Genomic DNA, 19,661 nt, shown 5'->3' with positions numbered 1-19,661 from the left:
TCCTAGCGCTAAGACAGCGAGCAGGGACAAATCTTTTTCAACCTCCTTGCCACCTTTCATCCCAGACTGTGCCTATGCAGGCCTGGAAAAGCATTAGGAAATTAAGCTATATGTTTATATCCCTCATGGCCGAAGTTCCAGAAACTGCTTACTTTCGTATATTTTGTTTGTTTTCATCCTAAAATCTTGACATAAAGCGTCCTTAAAAATCAGAACACCGTCATCCTTTCAAGAAAAGTTCTAGGAGCATCCACCCGAGTCTCCAGTGCGAGCATTCTGAGCCTCAGAAGTTGTGTGCGCCGCAGAGGATGGCTATCCCCGCTCCGTGCTGTACTTGGGAATGAGAGGGCGCGGGCGCGGGCCCGGCGCTCGCCCAGCTCTGCCGCGCTCGGTTCCCCAGCCCTCGCCTCCCCTCGTCCCGCCGCGGCAGCGCCGTGGGAGCACCCGGGCCTGCACCGCCGCCCGCCCCGCGTCCCCGGCCTCCCTGCGGCCCGCCGCCCGCCTCCCGGGGCCCAGGCCGCGCCACCGCCTTGCAGGGAGCCGGGGGACTCGCTCGGCTCCGCGCGGCGCCGGGGGCGGAGCCGGCCGGGGGTCCCCGGGAGAGGCCGGGGCAGGCGGCGGCCTCTGCCTACCCCGACACGCACCCAGCGCCCCCGGCCCCGGCCCCGGCCTCCTCGGGCCCGGCCCGCACCCGCGGCCGGGAGACCCGCCACTTACCAACCCGCCCGGGACAGCGCCACTCCGGGAGCCTCGGCCATGGTAGCTGCTTAGGCCGGGATGCTGGGGGGCTCGGCTAGGGGGCTGGGGGAGGCCTGCTACTTGAGACCCCCCCAAAAAAAGAAAGAAAAAGAAAAAAGAAAAGAAAAAAACTCCTCCGGTCGGCTCTGCGACTGGGCATGCTCAGTGTGGCGGGCGCTTCCGCGTGCGGGTTCCGCTTGCCGCGTTTTCCGAGCGGCCGCGGGGGCCGGCCCGGCGTGCGGCTGCGAGCCCGTCGCGCTCCGGGGGTGGCGGTGCGCGGAGGACGGGCCGGGGCCGGCCTCTCGGGGCCGGTGTGTCAGCGTGGCCTCGCGGCGGAGGGCCGGCTGCACGTCGCCGGGCTCACTTTCCAGAGCTTCACGCCGTGGAGACCCGTGGGGCGGTCCTCTGTGCGGCAGAAAAGAAGCCTGCGTTTCCAGCGCGCACAGGTGGCCGCCTCCCGAGGGCAGAGCTGAGGCGCTAGGCGGCGGGAAGGCGCTGCCAGCTAGGCTCTGAGGCGGCCGCGTTTCCTACAGCGAAGCTCAAAGGGACAGTGTTCCCGACCCACTCTACACGGGAGAAAAGCTACTTTCTTATAACGATTCCTTCCCCTTTTCCATCTGCCCGGGTGCAGAGAAAAGAATATAATCGAATTTTTCCTATTCCGCAGAGTCAAATCCGACTGTCCAGGTCCCGCGATACAATGAAAGTGAATGCGTGCACCCAAGAAGACCTGCACCTAAGGGATGTGGGAACTCGGGGAGCTGTGTTGTGCTTGTCTCTCACGCCGTCCTCCCACCGGGCCCGTGCAGGCCCCGGCGCGGCGCTTTGACGTCGGCGCGGGTACTGCCAGGCCTAGATGCCGCCCACCCCGTGCCGGTGCCCTGCTCCGGCTCTCCGGGCTGAAACGAGGGGCGGGTCCAGAATGTGCATGCGCGGCGACGGCGCCGAGCGGCGCGGGAGACGTTCCAACGGGATTGGGCGGCCGAGACTCACACCAGCCAATCAAAGGAGCAGGCGGAAGGGGCTGTGGGACCGGGAGATACTCTAGAGTTGTCCCTGCCTTCCACCGTCGTCCTTTCCTGCGGCCGCTGAGGAGAAAGGTTCTTCCGAGTGGCGCTGGTCCAAGCTGCGAAGTCCGGCGGGGAGATTGTTAAAACCTTCAGCCCTATAACCGGAGCTACCTCATCTGTTTCATCATCACCAACATGAACTTAGAAGCAGAGTCTGTGAAACCCGGCAGAGCCACACCTGAGACTGAGGAGGAAACCGACTCTCACAGAAAGAGGGGGATAATTACAGAGTGAAGCTAAAATTCCTTAATTTTGTTTTCATTTTAACTGACCTATTTCGTTTGGGCGTCCCAAAAGTCATAGTTTTAAAATCACGATGTGTTGCTTAACTGGGATGCTGTTGAAATGTGTGCCAAGCACATTGCTTAGTTACTGATTTTAATGAAACATATTTTGAAGCAGTTTTAGAATTGTATACAATGTTTAGGCGACACGTATTATATCTGTGTATTTCTATTTATAGGCACCATTCAAAATATCCCTTGTGGCGTCCCTTGTGGTAAAGAATCTGACTGCAATGCTGGAGACGTGGGTTCGATCTCTGGGTTGGGGAGATTTCCCTGGAGAAGGAAAAGGCTACCCATTTCAGTATTCTGGCCCGGAGAATTCCATGGACTGTATAGTCTATGGGGTCGCGAAGAGTCACACAGGACTGAGCGACATCCACTTCAAAATATCCTGGAGTCAGGAAAAGATTTACCAATTTGAAGGTGAATAGATGACTCAAAGGGCTTCCCTGATAGCTCAGTTGGTAAAGAATCTGCCTGCAATGCAGGAGACCCCCAGCTAGATTCCTGTGTAGGGAAGATGCCCTGGCGAAGGGATAGGCTACCCACTCCAGAATTCTTGGGCTTCCCTTATGGCTCAACTGGTAAAGAATCCGCCCGCAATGCAGGAGACCTGGGTTCGATCCCTGGTTTGGGAAGAAACCCTGGATGATGGAAAGGCTACCTACTCCAGTATTCTGGCCTGGCGAATTCCATGGACTGTTATAGTCCATGGGGTCGCAAAGAGTGGGACAGAACTGAGCCACTTTCACTTTCACATAGATAATAATTTTTGTTGGTTGTAAACTGATAGATGATACACATCATATGACAAATATTCTCGAAAAAGTTGTTTACCCTGAATTTGAGTGAACTTCTAGATCCCTATCTAAACCTCCACCACCAGGCCCCCAGGCATATTTGGGCATGTATGGAGACGTTTTGGTTGTTATAACCTGGTGGGAACAGGGAAATATTAAACAGCTTGCAATACACCTGATCCAAGATGTCAGTAGTGCCAAGGCTGAGATACATAGGGAATTTAACAAGTAAAACATAAGGAAACAGGCAGATAAAACTGGAATATGGCATCTTGTACAAGAAACCTGGCAGGGACTGTACAAATGTAATTTAACTTTTACATTTGTAAAAATGTAATTTAAAAAAAAAATTCTTCCAGATTAAAAACAATAAAAAGACATGACAACAACATGCAATCATGGATTTAAAAAGAATCAGGGGAAGGAACAGGAGAGATTTTGTAGCCAAATGGACAAATTTCAATATGGACTAGATACTGGATAGTATAATGTAATTATAATTTTCTTAGATATGATAAAGTCCTTAATATTAGAAATTTTATGTCAAATATTTATGGCTGAAAAGCTGTGGTGTTTATAACTGTGTGTGTGTGTGTGTGTGCTATGAAAGAAGGTAAATGTGGCAAAATGTTTAAGATGGAATCTAATTGGAGAGTCCAGTGCTCATTATATATTTTTTAAAATTTTTGCTAAGTTTAAAACTTTTCAAAATAAAAATTTAAGGGAAAAGCATGGAATATACTCATTTCTTTCACATCAAGAATTAGGGTTATGCTCTATATACATAAGTTAATGCCATGTGATATGGTAGGAGGTGACTAGACAAATTAGATTTCCACTTTTAATAAGATGAATCATTGATTTACAGAAAATATAAAGTCTACAATGAGCTGAAAGCTGGAGAAGAGCCTAAAGAAGACAGAAGAGCTATGTTAGGTATCAGTTCAGTTCAGTCACTTAGTCGTGTCTGACTCTTTGCGACCCCATGAACCACAGCACGCCAGGCCTCCCTGTCCATCACTAACTCCCGGAGTCCACCCAAACCCATGTCCATTGAGTCAGTGATGCCATTTAACCATCGCATCCTCTGTCATCCCCTTCTCCTCCTGTCCTCAATCTTTCCCAGCATCGGGTTCTTTTCAAATGAGTCAGCTCTTCGCATCAGGTGGCTAAAGTATTGGAGTTTCAACATCACTCCTACCAATGAACACCCAGGACTGCTCTCCTGTACGATTTATTGCTTGGATCTCCTTGCAGTCCAAGGAACTCTCAACAGTTTTCTCCAACACCACAGTTCAAAAGCATCAATTCTCCAACACTCACCTTTCTTTATACTCCAACTCTCACATCCATACATGACCACTGAAAAAACCATAGCCTTGACTAGACAGACCTTTGTTGGCAAAGTAATGTCTCTGCTTTTTAATATGCTGTCTAGTTGGGTCATAACTTTGCTTCCAAGGAGTAAGCATCTTTTAATTTCATAGCTCCAATCACCATGTGCAGTGATTTTGGAGCCCAGAAAAATAAAGTCTGTCACTGTTTCCACTGTTTCCCCATCTATTTCCCATGAAGTGATGGGACTGGATGCCATGATCTTAGTTTTCTAAATGTTGCACTTTAAGCCAACGTTTTCACTCTCCTCTTTCACTTTCATCAAGAGGCTCTTTAGTTCTTCTTCACTTTCTGCCATAAGGGTGGTGTCATCGGCATACCTGAGGTTATTGATATTTCTCCCGATAATCGTGATGCAAGCTTGTGCTTCCAGCCCAGTGTTTCTCATGATGTACTCTGCATATAAGTTAAATAAGCAGGGTGACAATATACAGCCTTGACGTACTCCTTTTCCTGTTTGGAACCAGTCTGTTGTTCCATGTCCTGTTCTTAACTGTTGCTTCCTGACCTGCATACAGCTTTATCAAGAGGCAGGTCAGGTGGTCTGGTATTCCCATCTCTTTCAGAATTTCCCACAGTTTATTGTGATCCACACAGTCAAAGGCTTTGGCATAGTCAATGAAGCAGAAATAGGTGTTTTTCTGGAACTCTCTCGCTTTTTCGATGATCCAGCAGATGTTGGCAATTTGATCTCTGGTTCCTCTGCCTTTTCTACAACCAGCTTGAATATCTGGAAGTTCACGGTTCATGTATTGCTGAAACCTGGCTTGGTTGTGCAGTAGTTTGAACATTCTTTGTCATTGCCTTTCTTTGGGATTGGAATGAAAACTGACCTTTTCCAGTCCTGTGGCCACTGCTGAGTTTTCCAAATTTGCTGACATATTGAGTGCAGCACTTTCACAGCATCATCTTTTAGGATTTGAAATAGCTCAACTGGAATTCCATCACCTACACTAGTTTTGTTCGTAGTGATGCTTCCTAAGGCCCACTTGACTTCACATTCCAGGATGTCTGGCTCTAGGTGAGTGTAAGTGATCACATTATCGTGATAATCTGGGTCGTGAAGATCTTTTTTTGTACAGTTCTTCTGTGTATTCTTGCCATCTCTTCTTAATATCTTCTGCTTCTGTTAGGTCCCTACCATTTCTGTCCTTTATTGAGCCCACCTTTGCATGAAATGTTCCCTTGATACCTCTAATTTTCCTTGAGAGATCTCTGCTGCTGCTGGTGGTGCTAAGTCGCTTCAGTCGTGTCCTACTCTGTGCAATCCCATAGACGGCAGCCCACCAGGCTTCCCCGTCCCTGGGATTCTCCAGGCAAGAACACTGGAGTGGGTTGCCATTTCCTTCTCCAATGCACGAAAGTGAAAAGTGAAAGTGAAGTGGCTCAGTTGTGTCTGACTCCTAGCGACCCCATGGACTGTAGCCTACCAGGCTCCTCCATCCATCGGATTTTCCAGGCAAGAGTACTGGAGTGGGTTGCCATTGCCTTCTCCGTAAAGAGATCTCTAGTCTTTCCCATTTGTTGTTTTCCTCTATTTCTTTGCATTGATGGCTGAGGAAGGCTTTCTTATCTCTCCTTGCTATTCTTTAGAACTCTGCATTCAAATGAGTATATTTTTCCTTTTCTCCTTTGCTTTTCACTTCTATTCTTTTCATAGCTATTTGTAAAGCCTCCTCAGACAGCCATTTTGCTTTTTTGCATTTCTTTTTCTTGGGAATGGTCTTGATTCCTGTCTCCTGTACAATGTCATGAACCTCTGTCCATAGTTCATCAGGCACTCTGTCTATCAGATCTCGTCCCTTAAATCTATTTCTCACTTCCACTGTATAGTCATAAGGGATTTGATATAGGTCATACCTGAATGGTCTAGCGGTTTTCCCCACTTTCTTCAAGTCTGAATTTGGCAATAAGGATTTCATGATCTGAGCCACAGTCATCTCCCAGTCTTGTTTTTGCTGACAGTATAGAGCTTCTCCCTTTTTGGCTGCAAAGACTATAATCAATCTGATTTCAGTGTTGACCATCTGGTGATGTCCATGTGTGGAGTCTTCTCTTGTGTTGTTGGAAGAGGGTGTTTGCTATGACCAGTGTGTTCTCTTGGCAGAACTCTATTAGCCTTTGCCCTGCTTCATTCTGTACTCCAAGGCCAAATTTGCCTGTTACTCCAGGTGTTTCTTGACTTGCTCCTTTTGCATTCCTGTCCCCTATAATGAAAAGGACATCTTTTGGGGGTCTTAGTTCTAGAAGGTCTTGTAGGTCTTTATAAAACCATTCAGCATATACTCAAGAGAAATGGAAACATATGTCCACATAAAACATGGACATGACTATTCATAGCCTTATTCATAATAACCAATAAGTAGGAAAAAAATCCAAATGTCCATCAACTGATGAAAAAATAAATAAAAGGAATGGGAATCCACAAACTGAAGACCAGAGAATTTACTGTTAACCCACTTGACATGGTTTTAGAACTCATGATTTACGAAATGATTTAGTAGGAAGAGTAATACAAATAACTGATGTCTGAAGATTGTTTGAGCCCTAGAATTTTATAGAAAATGAACTGTTTCCTTTAAAAAAAAAAAAAAGCTTCTTAACTACTGACTACAAGTAGGTTGCTATTAGGAGAGACCAGGTTATGCCATGACAAACAACCACAAAATATTAGTGACTTGTGATCAAAACATGTTTATTTCTCTTTCATGTAATGTGTCCACTGTGGATGTCTAGAGAATGGGGGGAAAGTCCTTCTCACTTCAGAACCCTGACAAAGCACTAACCATCAGGAAGATCACTAGTGAAGCAGTAGCAGGAAGGAAGACTCTGGAGTATCTCACATTGGAAACTGAATGCTCTGCCAGGACTGGACACAGGACAACACAAGAAGTTGAACACCAGGAGCTGGTAGGTGAAGAGCTAGAAATATTCAGTGAGCAAGATTAATGACTGTGGTAGTCAATGTGGCTCAGTACTATTTGTAATGACAAAATCCTGGAGATAAACAAAGTCAATCAATAGTGGAATATTTAGATAAGTTACAGTGGGTACCATAGACATTACCAAAAGAAAAAAGTTAAAGAAATAGATCATTATGTACTGACTAAGATATATTAGCCAGATACGTATGTGGAGTAAAAGAATAAAAGCAAGTTTTAATGTGATTAATTAGTACAAATCCTTAAGAGAAAGGCAACATTTCAGTAGAGAAATGGGCAGAGTATATGAATGTTGTTGTTTAGTCGCTCGAGTAGTGTCTGACTCTTTTTGGGAACCCACAGACTGTAACCCTCCAGGCTCCTCTGTCCATGGGATTTCCCAGTCAAGAATTCTGGAGTGGGTTGCTATTTCCTTCTCCAGGGGATCTTCTCCACCCTGATACTGAATGCACGTCTCCTGCATTGGCATGCAGATCCTTTACTGCTGAGCCACAAGGGAAACCCAACTTGGCAATTTCTAGTAAAGCTTGAAAGGTATATACCTTATGATTGAGTATTTTCATTTTTAGATCCATATTCCAGAGAAAAAATGCTCATTAATACATTGCTTAAAATAGAAGAATGAAAATTCCAATGTCTGGGTAAGGAGAAATGGGTTTTAAAGAGTTGTATATGTATGTGTTCTATCAAAAAATAGAATAATCTATGTTAGTTTAAAGAAATATGCTACATATCAAGTTGAGTGGATCATGACCACATAATGCCAAGTAAAAGAAAAAGCAGCTTGGTAAACTTATTCAGTGTATTACATTATGTGAAATTTAAAAAACACTTATAAAAATACATCTATTACAATAGAGCTCCGTGCAATAATGGACATGTTCTATATCTGCATGATCCAATATCCTAGCCACTAGTCATGTGTGGCTACTGAGCACTTCAAATATCATGAGTGCAATAGAAAACTGATCTTTAACATTTAAAAAATTTATTTTAATTTAAATAATCACACTGGCTGGTAGCTTTATACAGAACAGCATAGATATATTTATGTCTGGATATATAGATGCACATATACATATATAGAAGGATGAAAATAGATTTGAAGGATACACAACAAACTCAGAATACTGGTTAAATTGAGGAAGAAATGGAATACCTGTGAGGGAGGTTGCCAGAGAGGAATTTTGCTTTGTTAACAAAGTTATTTCTTTAAAAGGAGCAGAAGCAATTATGACAATATATTAGTTATTTTTCCTTGAGTAATAATATATTCTTATATTATTACTTATACTTTTGGTTTTACAAGTTGTAACAGTAGTATTGTATTACATTATTTGGTGTTGTTCAGTCACTCAGTTGTGTCCAACTCTGCAACCCCATGGACTGCAGCACACCAGGCTTCCCTGTCCATCACTGTCTGCCAGAACTTGCTCAAACTCATGTCCATTGAACCAGTGATGCCATCCAACCATCTCATCCCTCTGTCATCCCTCCCAGCATCAGGGTCTTTTCTAATGATTAAACTCTTCATGTAAGGTGACCAAAGTATTGGAGTTTCAGTTTCATCATCAGTTCTTCCAATGGATATTCAGGATTGATTTCCTTTAGGGTTGACTGGTTGGATTTCCTTGCAGTCCAAGGGACTCTCAAGAGTCTTCTCCAACACCACAGTTCAAAAGCATCAATTCTTTGGCTCTCAGCCTTCTTTGTGGTCCAACCCTCACATCCATGCATGACTACTGGAAAAGCCATAGTTCTGACTATACAAACCATATCTGCTCTTTAATATGCTGTCTAGATTTGTTGCAGCATTCCTTCCTAGGGGCAAGCATCTTTTAATTTTATGGCTGCAGTGATTTTGGAGCCCAAGAAAATAAAATTTGTCACTGTTTCCCTTGTTTCCCCATCTAATAATGGGACCAGATGCCACGATCTTCTTTTTTTTTTTTTTTTTTTTGAATGTTTAGTTTTAAGCCAACTTGTTAACTCTCCTCTTTCACCTTCATCAAGAGGCTCTTTAGCTCCTCTTTGCTTTCTGCCATAAGTGTGGTGTCATCTGCATATCTGGGGTTATTGATATTTCTGCCAGCAATCTTGATTCCGGTTTGTGCTTCATGCAGCCTGGCATTTCTCATGATGTACTCTGTATATAATTTAAATAAGGGGGATGACAATATACAGTCTTCAAATACTCCTTTCCCAATTTGGAAACAGTCCTTTGTTCCATATCTGGGTCTAACTGTTGCTTCTTGATCTGCATATAGGTTTCTAAGGAGGCAGATCAGGTGGTCTGATAGTCCCATCTCTTTAAGAATGTTCCACAGTTTGTTGTGATCCACACAGTCAAAGGCTTTAGTGTAGTCAATGAAGTAAAGTAGATGTTTTCCTGGATTTCTCTTGCTTTTTTGATGATCCAACAGATGTTGCCAATGTGATTTCTGGTTCCTCTGCCTTTTCTAAATCCAGCTTGAACCTCTGGAAGTTCTTGGTCCACATACTGCTGAAGCCTCACTTGGAGAATTTTGAGCATTACCTTGCTAACATGTGAAATGAGTGCAGTTTGTGTGGGAGTTTGAACATTCTTTGGCATTGCCTTTCTTTGTGATTGGAATGAAAACTGACCTTTCCTAATTCCTGTAACCAATGCTGAGTCTTCCAAATTTGCTGGCATATTGAGTGAAACCCTTTCACAGAATCATCTTTTAGGATTTGAAATAGCTCAGCTGGAATTCCATTACCTCCACTAGTTTTGTTCATAGTGATGCTTCCTAAGGCCCACTTGACTTCACATTCCACTATGTCTGGCTCTAGGTGAGTGTTAACCTAGATAATAAACACGATCATGGTTATTTGGGTCATTAAGATCTCTTTGGTATAGTTCTTCTCTGTATTCTTACCACCTTTTCTTAATATCTTCTGCTTCAGTTAGGTCCATGCTGTTTCTGTCTTTTATTGTGCCTATCTTTGCATGAAATATTCCCTTGGTTTTTCTGATTTTCTTGAAGAGATCTGTAGTCTTTCCCATTCTATTTTTTCCTCTATTTCTTTGCGTTGATCATTTAGGAAGGCTTTCTTATCTCTCCTTGCTATTCTTTGAAACTCTGCATTCAGATGGGTATATCTTTCCTTTCCTCCTTTGTCTTTCACTTCTCTTCTTTCCTCAGCTATTTTTAAGCCCTACTCAGACAACCTTTTTGCCTTTTTGCATTTCTTTTCTTGGGGATGGTTTTGATCACTGCCTCCTGTGCAATGTTAATAATAATATACTTTTATTTTCTATAGTATATTGTTTTATGTTGTTAATATAATGAGTATATAATCAGTATAAAAATAACAAGGGGAGGGAGGAGCTAAGATGGTGGAGGAATAGGATGGGGAGACCACTTTCTCCCCCACAAATTCATCAAAAGAACATTTAAATGCTGAGTAAATTCCACAAAGCAACTTCTGAATGCTGGCAGAGGACATCAGGCACCCAGAAAAGCAGCCCATTGTCTTTGAAAGGAGGTAGGAAAAAATATAAAAGACAAAAAAGGAGACAAAAGAGGGAGGGATGGAGCTCCGTCCCGGGAAGGGAGTCTTAAAAAGAGAGAAGTTTCCAAACACCAGGAAACACTCTCACTGCCGACTCTGTGCTGAGCCTTGGAAGCACAGAGGGCAACATAACAGGGAGGAAAAATAAATAAATAATTAAAACCCACAGATTACGAACCCAACGGTAACTCCCCCAGCGGAGAAGCAGTGCAGACACCTGCACCCGCCACTAGCAAGCGGGGGCTGGGCAGGGAGGCGCGGGCTACATCACTTAGAGTAAGGAACTGGCCTGAATGCCCCTAGCGCTATCGGAGCGAAATAACTTGGGCTAGCAAACCAGACTGTGGGATAACTACCACGTGAAAAGCCAGCCCTAACCTAAGACACCGCCAGGCCTGCGCACAGAACAAAGGACTGAACAGAGATAGCCAGCTGCAGACAATCCCCCTCTGGTGACAGGCAGCCAGAGCTGGAAGGGGGCAATCACAGCCCCAGAGAGACATTATCTACAAAACTGTAAGCAGACTTCTTTGCTAACTAAGACTTCTTGGGGTTCTGGACGGTCAACATCTGCCTGAGAAGGTGCGCCAGCTGTACACCCAGAAAACCGAGTGGCGGGGAGGCGATAAGTTGCAGTGACTGTGCTCACCAAACACCTCATCACCTGAGCTGCTCGGACCTGGGAAGGGCACAAAACGCAGGCCCAACCGAGTGTGGGCCTCTGAGGACTACCCGAGTGCCTGAACCTGAGCAGCTTTGACCTGGGAGGTGCATGCAGCCCAGGGCCAGCCTCGGATGGTTCCCGGCAGAGCAACCCAGAGCCTGAGCAGTGTGGTCAGGGAGGGTACATGCACCATGAGAGGGGGAAGGCCCAGTGTGGCTGAGGCATCGCGAGCACATGCCAGTGTTATTTGTTTGCAGCGTCCCTCCCTCCCCACAGTGCGACTGAACAAGTGAGCCTAAAAAAAAAAAAAAAAAAAGTGTCCACCACCCGCTTTGTGTCAGGGCAGGAATCAGACACTGAAGAGACCAGCAAACAGAAGCAGCTAAAACAGAGGGAACCGCCTTGGAAGCGACAGGTACAATAGATTAAAACCCTGTCATTAGTACCGACTACATAGGAAGGGGCCTATAGATCTTGAGAAATATAAGCTGGACCAAGGAACTAGCTGAAAATGAGCTGACCCCACAATACCCACAACACCACCAGAGAAAGTCCTAGATATATTTTTACTATTTTTATGATCATTATTTCTTTCTTTCTTTTTTATTTTTTTTTAATTTTTAAGTCCTCTATTACTCCTTTAATTTTCACTTTTATAACCTATTATTACTTTGCAAAAAAAAAGACCCTATTTTTTTAAAAGCAAACTTCATATATATATATATTTTTTTTATAATATTTGTGACTTTTTTTTCCTGTTTCTTTTTCTTTTTTTCTTCTATTCTTTAACATTGTATTTCTGAAATTCCAAACTATACTTTAGATTTTTAATTTTTGCTTTTTGGTATTTGTTATCAATTTTGTACCTTTAAGAACCCAATCTCCAGTACCCATTTTTACTTGGGAGCAAGATTACTGGCTTGACTGCTCTCTGCCCCTTTGGACTCTCCTTTTTCTCCACCAGGTCGCCTGTGTCTCCTCTCTAACCCCTCTCTGCTCTACCCAACTCTGTGAATTTCTGTGTGTTCCGGACAGTGGAAAATACTTAGGGAACTGATTACTGGCTGAATCTGTCTCTCTCCTTTTCATTACTCCCTTTTATCCTCCTGGCCACCTCTGTCTCCTTCCTCCCTCTTTTCTTTTCTGTATAACTCCATGAACATCTCTGAGCGGTCCAGTGTGGTGTGCACATAAGGAAGTGATTACTGGTTAGCCTGCTCTCTCCTCTATTGATTCCACCTCATCTCATTCGGGTCACCTCTAACTCCCACCTCCCTCTTCTCTTCTCCATGTAACTCTGTGAACCTCTCTGGGTGGCCCTCACTGTGGAGAAACTTTTCATCTTTAACCTAGATATTTTATTAATGGTGTTGTATAGAAGGAGAAGTTTTGAGACAACTGTAAAAATAAGACTGAAAACCGGAAGCAGGAGGCTTAAGTCCAAACCCTGACTCCAGGGAACTCCTGACTCCAGGGAACATTAATTGACAGGAGCTCATCAAATGCCTCCATACCTACACTGAAACCAAGCACCACACAAGGGCCAACAAGTTCCAGAGCGAGACATACCACACAAATTCTCCAGCAACACAGGAACACAGCCCTGAGCTCCAATATACAGGCTGCCCAAAGTTACTACAAAACCGTAGACATCTCATAACTCATTACTGGACACTTCATTGCACTCCAGAGAGAAGAAATCCAGCTCCACCCACCAGAACACCGACACAAGCTTCCCTAACCAAGAAACCTTGACAAGCCACCTGTACAAACCAACACACAGTGAGGAAACTCCACAATAAAGAGAACTCCACAAACTGCCAGAATACAGAAAGGACACCCCCAAACTCAGCAATTTAAACAAGATGAAAAGACAGAGAAATACCCAACACATAAAGGAACAGGATAAAGGCCCACCAAACCAAACAAAAGAGGAAGAGATAGGGAATCTACCTGATAAAGAATTCCAAATAATGATAGTGAAAATTATCCAAAATCTTGAAATTAAAATGGAATCACAGATAAAGAGCCTGGAGACAAGGATTGAGAAGATGCAAGAAAGGTTTAACAAGGACATAGAAGAAATAAAAAATAGTCAATATATAGTGAATAATGAAATAAATGAGATCAGAAACACCCTGGAGACAACAAATAGTAGAATAACAGAGGCAGAAGATAGGATTAGTGAACTAGAAGATAGAATGGTAGAAATAAATGAATCAGAGAGGAAAAAAGAAAAACGAATTAAAAGAAATGAGGACAATCTTAGAGACCTCCAGGACAATATTAAATGATACAACATTCGAATCATAGGAGTCCCAGAAGAAGAAGACAAAAAGAAAGACCATGAGAAAATACTTGAGGATATAATAGTTGAAAACTTCCCTATAATGGGGAAGAAAATAATCACCCAAGCCCAAGAAACCCTGAGAGTCCCAAACAGGATAAACCCAAGGTGAAACACCCCAAGACACATATTAATCAAATTAACAAATATCAAACACAAAGAACAAATTTTAAAAGCAGCAAGGGAAAAACAACAAATAACACACAAGGTGATTCCCATAAGGATAACAGCTGATCTTCCAATAGAAACTCTTCAGGCCAGAAGGGAATGGCAGGACATACTTAAAGTTATGAAAGAAAATAACCTACAGCCCAGATTACTGTACCCAGCAAGGATCTCATTCAAATATGAAGGAGAAATCAAAAGCTTTACAGACAAGCAAAAGCTGAGAGAATTCAGCACCACCAAACCAGCTCTCCAACAAATATTAAAGGATATTCCTTAGACAGGAAACACAAAAAGGCTGTATAAACTCGAACCCAAAACAATAAAGTAAATGGCAATGGGATCATACTTATCAATAATTACCTTAAATGTAAATGGGTTGAATGCCCCAACCAAAAGACAAAGACTGGCTGAATGGATACAAAAATAAGACCCCTATATATGGTGTCTACAAGAGACCCACCTCAAAACAGGGGACACATACAGACTGAAAGTGAAGGGCTGGAAAAAGATTTTCCATGCAAATAGAGACTAAAAGAAAGCATGAGTAGCAATACTCATATCAGATAAAATAGACTTTAAAACAAAGGCTGTGAAAAGAGACAAAGAAGGCCACTACATAATGATCAAAGGATCAATCCAAGAAGAAGATATAAAAATTATAAATATATATGCACCCAACATAGGAGTACCGCAATATATAAGACAAATGCTAACAATTATGAAAGGGGAAATTAACAAAAACACAATAATAGTGGGAGACTTTAATACCCCACACACACCTATGGATAGATCAACTAAACAGAAAATTAACAAGGAAACACAAACTTTAAATGATACAATAGACCAGTTAGACCTAATTGATATCTATAGGACATTTCACCCCCCAAAAATGAATTTCCCTTTTTTCTCAAGTGCACACGGAAATTTCTCCAGGATAGATCACATCCTGGGCCATAAATCTAGTTTTGGTAAATTAAAAAAAAACAAAATGAAATCATTCCAAGCATCTTTTCTGACCACAATGCAGTAAGATTAGATCTCAATTTCAGGAGAACAAATATTAAAAATTTCAACATATGGAGGCTGAACAACATGCTGCTGAATAACCAACAAATCACAGAAGAAATCAAAAAAGAAATAAAAATTTGCATAGAAACGAATGAAAATGAAAACACAACAACCCAAAACCTGTGGGACACTGTAAAAGCAGTCCTAAGGGGAAAGTTCATAGCAATACAGGCATACCTCAAGAAACAAGAAAAAAGTCAAATAAATAACCGAACTCTACACCTAAATCAACTAGAAAAGGAAGAAATGAAGAACCCCAGGGTTAGTAGAAGGAAAGAGATCTTAAAAATTAGGGTAGAAATAAATGCAAAAGAAACAAAAGAGACCATAGCAAAAATCAACAAAGCCCAAAGCTGGTTCTTTGAAAAGATAAATAAAATTGACAAACCATTAGCCAGACTCATCAAGAAACAAAGGGAAAAAAACCAAATCAATAAAATTAAAAATGAAAATGGAGAGATCACAACAGACAACACAGAAATACAAAGGATCATAAGAGACTACGATCAGCAATTATATGCCAATAAAATGGACAATGTGGAAGAAATGGACAAATTCTTAGAAAAGTACAACTTTCCAAAACTGGACCAGGAAAAATTGAAAATCTTAACAGACCCATCACAGGCATGGAAATTGAAACAGTAATCAGAAATCTTCCAGCAAACAAAAGCCCAGGTCCAGATGGCTTCACAGCTGAATTCTACTAAACATTTAGAGAAGAGCTAACACCTATCCTACTCTAACTCTTCCAGAAAATTGCAGAGGAAGATAAAGTTCCAAACTCATTCTATGAGGCCACCATCACCATAACAGCAAAACCAGACAAAGATGCCACAAAAAAAGAAAACTATAGGCCAATATCACTGATGAACATAGATGCAAAAATCCTTAAAAAATTCTAGCAATCAGAATCCAACAACACATTAAAAAGATCATACACCATGACCAAGTGGGATCTATCCCAGGGATACAAGGATTCTTCAATATCCTCAAATCAATCAATGTAATACACCACATTAACAAATTGAAAAATAAAAACCATATGATTATCTCAATAGATGCAGAGAAAGCCTTTGACAAAAATTCAACATCCATTTATGATAAAAAAAAAAAAAAAAACTCTCCAGAAAGCAGGAATAGAAGGAACATAATAAAAGCTATATATGACAAACCCACAGGAAACATTATCCTCAATGGTGAAAAATTGAAAGCATTTCCCCTAAAGTCAGAAACAAGACAAGGGTGCCCACTCTCACCACTACTTTTCAACATAGTTTTGGAAGTTTTAGCCACAGCAATCAGAGCAGAAAAAGAAAAAAAAGGAATCCAGATTGGAAAAGAAGAAGTAAAATTCTCACTGTTTGCTGATGACATGGTCCTCTACATAGAAAATCCTAAAGACTCCACCAGAAAATTACTAGAACTAATCAATGAATATAGTAAAGTTTCAGGATATACAATCAACACACAGAAATCCCTTGCATTCCTATACACTAATAATCAGAAAATGGAGAAATTAAGGAAACAATTCCATTCACCATTGCAATGAAAAGAATAAAATACTTAGGAATATATATATCTAAAGAAACTAAAGACCTATATATAGAAAACTATAAAACACTGGTGAAAGCAATCAAAGAGGACTAAAATACATGGAGAAATATACCATGTTCATGGATTGGAAGAATCAATATAGTTAAAATGAGTATACTACCCAAAGCAATTTAAAGATTCAATACAATCCCTATCAAGCTACCAATGGTATTTTTCACAGAGCTAGAACAAATAATTTCACAATTTGTATGGAAATACAAAAAACCTCGAATAGCCAAAACAATCTTGAGAAAGAAGAATGGAACTGGAGGAATCAACCTGCCTGACTTCAGGCTCTACTACAAAGCCACAGTCATCAAGACAGTATGGTACTGACACAAAGATAGAAATATAGATCAATGGAACAAAATGGAAAGCCCAGAGATAAATCCATGCACCTATGGACACCTTATCTTTGACCAAAAAGGCAAGAATATACAATGGATTAAAGACAATCTCTTTAACAAGTGGTGCGGGGAAAACTGGTCAACCACTTGTAAAAGAATGAAACTAGAACACTTTCTAACACCATACACAAAAATAAACTCAAAATGGATTAAAGATCTAAACGTAAGACCAGAAACTATAAAACTCTTAGAGGAGAACATAGGCAAAACACTCTCCGATATACATCACAACAGGATTCTCTATGACCCACCTCCCAGAATATTGGAAATAAAAGCAAAAATAAACAAATGGGACCTAATTAAACTTAAAAGCTTCTGCACATCAAAGGAAACTATAAGCAAGGTGAAAAGACAGCCTTCAGAATGGGAGAAAATAATAGCAAATGAAGCAACGGACAAGCAACTAATCTCAAAAATATACAAGCAACTCCTACAGCTTAATTCCAGAAAAATAAATGACATAATCAAAAAATGGGCCAAAGAACTAAACAGACATTTCTCCAAAGAAGACATACAGATGGCTAACAAACACATGAAAAGATGCTCAACATCACTCATTATCAGAGAAATACAAATCCAAATCACAATGAGGTACCATTTCACACCAGTCAGAATGGCTGCTATCCAAAAGTCTACAAGCAATAAATGCGGGAGAGGGTGTGGAGAAAAGGGAACCCTCTTACACTGTTGGTGGGAATGCAAACTAGTACAGCCACTATGGAGAACAGTGTGGAGATTCCTTAAAAAACTGGAAATAGAACTGCCTTATGATCCAGCAATCCCACTGCTGGGCATACACACTGAGGAAACCAGAATTGAAAGAGACATGTGTACCCCAGTGTTCATCGCAGCACAGTTTACAATAGCCAGGACGTGGAAGCAACCTAGATGTCCATCAGCAGATGAATGGATAGAAATCTGTGGTACATATACATAATGGGGTATTACTCAGCCATTAAAAAGAATACATTTGAATCAGTTCTAATGAGGTAGATGAAACTGGAGCCTATTATACAGAGTGAAGTAAGCCAGAAAGAAAAACACCAATACAGTATACTAACACATATATATGGCATTTAGAAAGATGGTAACAATAACCCTGTATACGAGACAGCAGAAGAGACACTGATGTATAGAACAGTCTTTTGGACTCTGTGGGAAAGGGAGAGGGTAGGATGATTTGGGAGAATGACATTGAAACATGAATAATATCATATATGAAATGAGTCGCCAGTCCAGGTTCGATGCACAATACTGGATGCTTAGAGCTGGTGCACTGGGACGACTCAGAGGGATGGTATGGGGAGGGAGGAGGGAGGAGGGTCCAGGATGGGGAACACGTGTATACCTGTGGCGGATTCATGTTGATATATGGCAAAACCAATACAATATTGTAAAGTTAAAAAAATAATAAAAATAACAAGGAAGAAAAAATAAAAGGGAGAGCAGGTCAGATAAAAGGACTGTAATAGTCTGCTTCTGTTTTGTAAAAAGTGACCTTAGATATTTGAAATGTGAAAGAAAATTTAGACTTGTCCTTGTCAGTTCCAAAGGATAGTCCTAAGGATTAAAGAAAAGATTTCAACTTAATTTAATAAAAAATCTTAATCTAGAGGCGGTCCAACAAAGAAACAGACAGTGTCAGAACAAAGTAATTTCCCCAGCATTATATGATTCAAGCCTCTGTTGCATGATTATTTGGTACAAATATTATAGAAAAGAATCCAAGCAGTTAGACTGGTTCAATGTTCTAAGGAGCCCTAGTGGCTCCACTTCTTGCCTGAAGAACCATGCAATGTGTCAAGAAGGGGCAGCAAGGTGAAGTCTAAGCCCATGAGGCCCCTTAAAGAACAGCACTTCTCTTATCTGCTTTAACTTGAATATAAGATTCAACAAGTAAAAAAAAGGTTTAAGAATCATGAGGCTAGATGAATAAGTCAGTCATTCATTCAACAGGGATTTACTGAGCACACACTGTGAGCCAACCATTGTGCCAGGCACTGTAGGTAAGATCAGCAGTTATGAGCCCTGCTTTTGATGTTTATAGCCTGTTGTTATTGTTCTTCAGTCACCAAGTCATAGCTAACTCTGATTCCACATGGACTGTAGCACACCAGGCTTCCCTGTACCTCAGCATCTCCCGGAATCTGCCCCAGTTCATGTCCATTGAATCTGGTACCATTCAACCATCTCATCCTCTGTCACCCTCTTCTCCTTCTGCTTTCAATCTTTCCCAGCATCAAGGTCTTTTCCAAAAAGTCAGCTTTTCGCATCAGGTGGCCAAAGTATTGGAGCTTCAGATTCAGCATCACTCCTTCCAAAGAGTATTCAAGGTTGATTTTTTCAGGTTTAACTGGTTTAATTTCCTTGCTCTCCCAGGAACTCTCGAGTCTTTTCCAGCATCACAGTTAAAAAGTATCAATTCTTCTGCACTCTGCCTTCTTTATTTTCCAGCTCTCTCATACACATTTATAGTCTGAGTATAAAAATATTAAATTACTTCTATATGCAGTTAGTTAGTTACAGTTGTAGTAAGTGCAATGAAGATATCAAACCAAACCTGTGGTCTTATTTGTAATATTATGAATCTATGTTTTCATTATTATTGAAATGACTAATTTTAAGTAATTTGATTTTGCTCTATG

The 19,661-nt window shown here is 41.6% G+C and overlaps 1 protein-coding gene across 6 annotated transcripts in view; it reads right to left on the bottom strand.

Moving 5' to 3' along the window:
- The window catches only part of TDRD3 (tudor domain containing 3), a 216,896-nt gene extending 215,803 nt beyond the window's left edge, over window positions 1–1,093 (bottom strand). For all 6 annotated transcript variants that reach the window (XM_006059568.4, XM_044926882.2, XM_044926880.2 and 3 more), the window contains exon 1: window positions 718–1,093. In XM_006059568.4, coding sequence (XP_006059630.1) covers window positions 718–758 — 41 coding nt within the window. In that variant the 5' untranslated portion in view covers window positions 759–1,093. The remainder of the gene's footprint in view (window positions 1–717) is intronic.
- Between the last annotated feature and the right edge of the window lie 18,568 nt (window positions 1,094–19,661).

This window comes from Bubalus bubalis, chromosome 13 (genome assembly GCF_019923935.1).
Source record: "Bubalus bubalis isolate 160015118507 breed Murrah chromosome 13, NDDB_SH_1, whole genome shotgun sequence".
Classification (NCBI taxonomy): domain Eukaryota; kingdom Metazoa; phylum Chordata; class Mammalia; order Artiodactyla; family Bovidae; genus Bubalus; species Bubalus bubalis.
Note: the sequence above shows the minus strand (reverse complement) of the source record. Positions and strands in the feature narration are given on the sequence as shown.